General features: G+C 36.3%; 1 protein-coding gene across 3 annotated transcripts in view; it reads right to left on the minus strand.

Moving 5' to 3' along the window:
- The window catches only part of LOC106884444 (polycomb protein suz12-A), a 98,315-nt gene that overhangs the window by 29,003 nt on the left and 65,712 nt on the right, over window positions 1-3,600 (minus strand). For all 3 annotated transcript variants that reach the window (XR_008265569.1, XM_014935834.2, XM_014935833.2), the window contains exon 5: window positions 899-951. Coding sequence is in view for 2 of the 3 variants with exons in the window: in XM_014935834.2 (XP_014791320.1) it covers window positions 899-951 (53 nt within the window). In the remaining variant the exon portion in view is untranslated. The remainder of the gene's footprint in view (window positions 1-898; window positions 952-3,600) is intronic.

The following is a 3,600-nucleotide window of genomic DNA, read 5'->3' on the forward strand; positions in this document are numbered from 1 at the left end:
ACCCAAGTGATCCATTCAACCAACAACTATTCTGCCACAGGTCTGTTTTATCAAAAGCCAATCATGGTTCTCTCTTCAACAAAAATCTATGGATCCCCTATAGTTACTCAATGTTTAAAAAAATTCTGTTATATTTTCAGACTTAAATATTATTAGGAATTGTATAAAAAGTTGTTAAAATATTTTGTGTTGTAGAAATATAACTAATTTAATGGACATCAAAGGGTTAGACTTTTGTCAAGAATGACCATGCGAGCCCTCATCAAAAGAGATACTTTATAAGAACTGAAAAATAATATACAATCTCTCTTTTATAAGGAAAAAGGAAAAGCGGTGAAAAGACGCACCTGAAATTTAAGCATAGAAAGTACAAAATCTCTGGAGTTACTTTTACAATAAAACTACTATATTTCTGAGAACAGAAAAATAGACCCAATGTTTTTAACATATGATTATACAAATTGATTTTTAAAGAGATAAATAAATAGAAGCATTTTACTGCAACAGTAAACTACATCCAAAAGAAAAGAAAAGAAAAAGAAACTCCAGTTAACTATTATGGCAGCTGACAATGTCAATAGGATACACACCTGCTGACCTACAGATAATTTCTAACTGGCCATCAGTGGAGTAATGAAGACTTATCTCTGACTGGCTTACTTTAACAATAATCAGCATAGCCATAGTATGATTGAGTATTTTGTTATCTCGTCTAGCTAAGATGAAATCCTTTCACAAAACCCAGAGACAGCAGCAACAAACTACTCAAAAAAAAAACCTCTCTCTTTTGAGCCATTAAGAAAAAGTCATCAATTGTGACTCGACTGCATAATCAACTACAAGAAAATATATGATCATTATTTATAAGAGACATATAATAAATCACATCAAAGCTTACCTTGTTTATCAAAAAAGCCTGAGAACTCAATATTCATAAATTCTGATTTGTACCTGAAAGTTTAACAAGACATGGCATTACTCACAAGGCTATTTCAACAAGCTACACAAAACAAAATTAGTCCCCCACCTCATAACAATGAAGGTAAAAATATAGTATAATCTAAATAGCATGTTATGTTAAAGAAAATCTATACAATCTGCATGTGCATATGCAAAGAAAGAAATAATAAGGAGATGAATATTTATAAGCATAATCCAAATGCAAGATTGCCGATATCTCCATAGTACAATGGTTGGTCAACAAATTTATTTCTAGTAAGGAAGTTTTATTCTTTTTTCTTTGAATGTATTACATATAAATCTATAATAATAGTTAAATAAATCAATCTGTCTGTCATCTTATTCCTTGTTTATGTTATTCTCTCACAGGTTTCAATCATTGGATGGTGCCCTTGATAGGGGCATCACCTTCAAAGGTTTACTGGAACATATCACTACTAGAACTTGGCTTTTAAATCTGGTACTTACTTCACTTAACTCCATTTGCTGAACTGCTATGTCACAGGACATAAATATAGACATTCACTCACACACATGCACAAAAGGCTTCTGTACTATTTCCATCTACCAAATTTCACTTGTACTATAGAATCTAGTTGGCCAATTCTTTTGAAGGTGCCATGGAATGGGATTGAACCTAAAACCACAGGGCTGCAAAGCAAACTTCTTAATCAAAGCCATGCTTATAGTTCTAAAATTTATGAACAAATATTTTTACATTATGTTGGGTTTCTTAATCTTCTACTAATGGGGTGTATATAAGACAGTTTTGTTGTCAACTAAAGTCTCTACCAAATTACATGACACTTTAATGAGGAGGTGCTCGTCTTAGTGGTTAGGATGTTAGACTCATGATCATAAGATTGTGGTTTCAATTCCTGGACCAGGCAATGCATTGTGTCCTTGAGCAAAACATTTCATTTAATGTTGCTCCAGCCCACTCAGCTGATAAAAATGAATTGTCCGGCAATGAACCGGTATCCCATTCAGGGAAGAGTATATACACATCAGGAAAACCAAGAAACCAGCCCTATGCTCCCTTACGAAATTATATGGACAAGGAGTCCAGTAGTAATGTGATCATTAGCAAAGTACCCGATGTTCTTACCTTCTATAAAATAGCATCAACACACAACCAATAATCACTTCATCTAGAAATGGTTTCTACAGCTTGATACCCTTCCTAACACCAACTGCTTCAGTGTACTGGATGTTTTTTCCCTCTCTTGGTACTGGTACTAGTGAGGTCCCCAAATAACTCTGATATAAGCCCCCGCCTCCACCTCAACTGAGTTGAGTGCGGTATTGAGGAAAGTGGCTTTCTGTCAGGTGACGCAAGGTTAAAGTATGAATAGAGGGACAGAAACAGGTGTCTTGTAGTAGAGGAAATACATGGCTACCCCAGTTAGAAAAAAAGAGAGATATGGTGGTAAAGAGGTGTTGGGGAATTCCTGCAAGTTACAGAAAGATGAATATATAAGGGAGGTGGTCCAAAGGTTTGGACAGGGTGAAAGGGTAGGAAAGTCCATGAGAGCGTGTGTGCGTCATCCTCATTTAATGTCTCTTTTCCATACTGGCATAGGTTGGATGGTTTGATAGGAGCTGGTGAGCCAGAGGCCTACACCAAGCTCCACTGTCTGATTTGGCATGGATTTTACAGCTGGATACCCTTCCTAATGCCAACCACTTTACAGAGCAGACTTGGTGCTTTTTATGTGGCATCAGCACCAGCAAGGTCTACTTTAGCATTTTTTTTTTTTTTTTATAAATGGCTGGATGCCCTTCCATGCTTGCACAGATTGGAATCTATTGCTTTTTTTTAACTTGGAATTTTTGCAGCCAGCCCATGTCTCATTCATCAGGTCTCAGACTGATTACAACCGCATCACCTTTCAGATTTTTCAATTCAGAAATACTATTTGTATGTTCCACAGTGGATTAGCTATTCCACTACAGTTTATAAATACTTAAAATCTCTGAAGACAATAATCTCAGTCAAGCACTGACAGAAGAGCCTCTACATTGCATTTAATTGCAGAGGTGTCATGGTTATAAAATATTTTGCTATGATGTGGTGTTCTATAACAGTAAAACATTTTCCCCATTAATTTCCATATTCAGTGACTGTCACACAACCGAGAAGTCAATTGGAAAATAAGGTTTTGTGTTATAGAACCACACATCATGGTGAGATTTTTCATGAGTGCAAAACTTCCATAAAAGAGAAGATGACTGTATTTGAAAAGAAATAAAAAATATTATGACCTGATTGATATTTATGGATTAAAGATATGAGAGCAAGTAGAGTGTTTATGCATGTACATATACATACATATATCATCATCATCTAACATCCACTTTCCATGCTGGCATGAGTTGGACAGTTTGCCTGAAGACTAGCAAGCCAGGAGTCTGCACCAGGCTCCAATTTCATCTGGCAAGGTTTCTACAGCTGGATGCCCTTAACACCAACCATTCTGAGAGTGTAGTGGGCGCTTTTTACGTGCCACCAGCAAGGAGGCCAGTAAAGTGGCACTGGCATCGACCATGCTCGAATGGTGCTTTTGATGTGCTAGCCAGGCAGTACTGGCATCGGCCAGGACACTGATTCCACTTGACTCATATATATATATATATATA

This window comes from Octopus bimaculoides, chromosome 1 (assembly GCF_001194135.2).
Source record: "Octopus bimaculoides isolate UCB-OBI-ISO-001 chromosome 1, ASM119413v2, whole genome shotgun sequence".
Taxonomy (NCBI): Eukaryota; Metazoa; Mollusca; class Cephalopoda; order Octopoda; family Octopodidae; genus Octopus; species Octopus bimaculoides.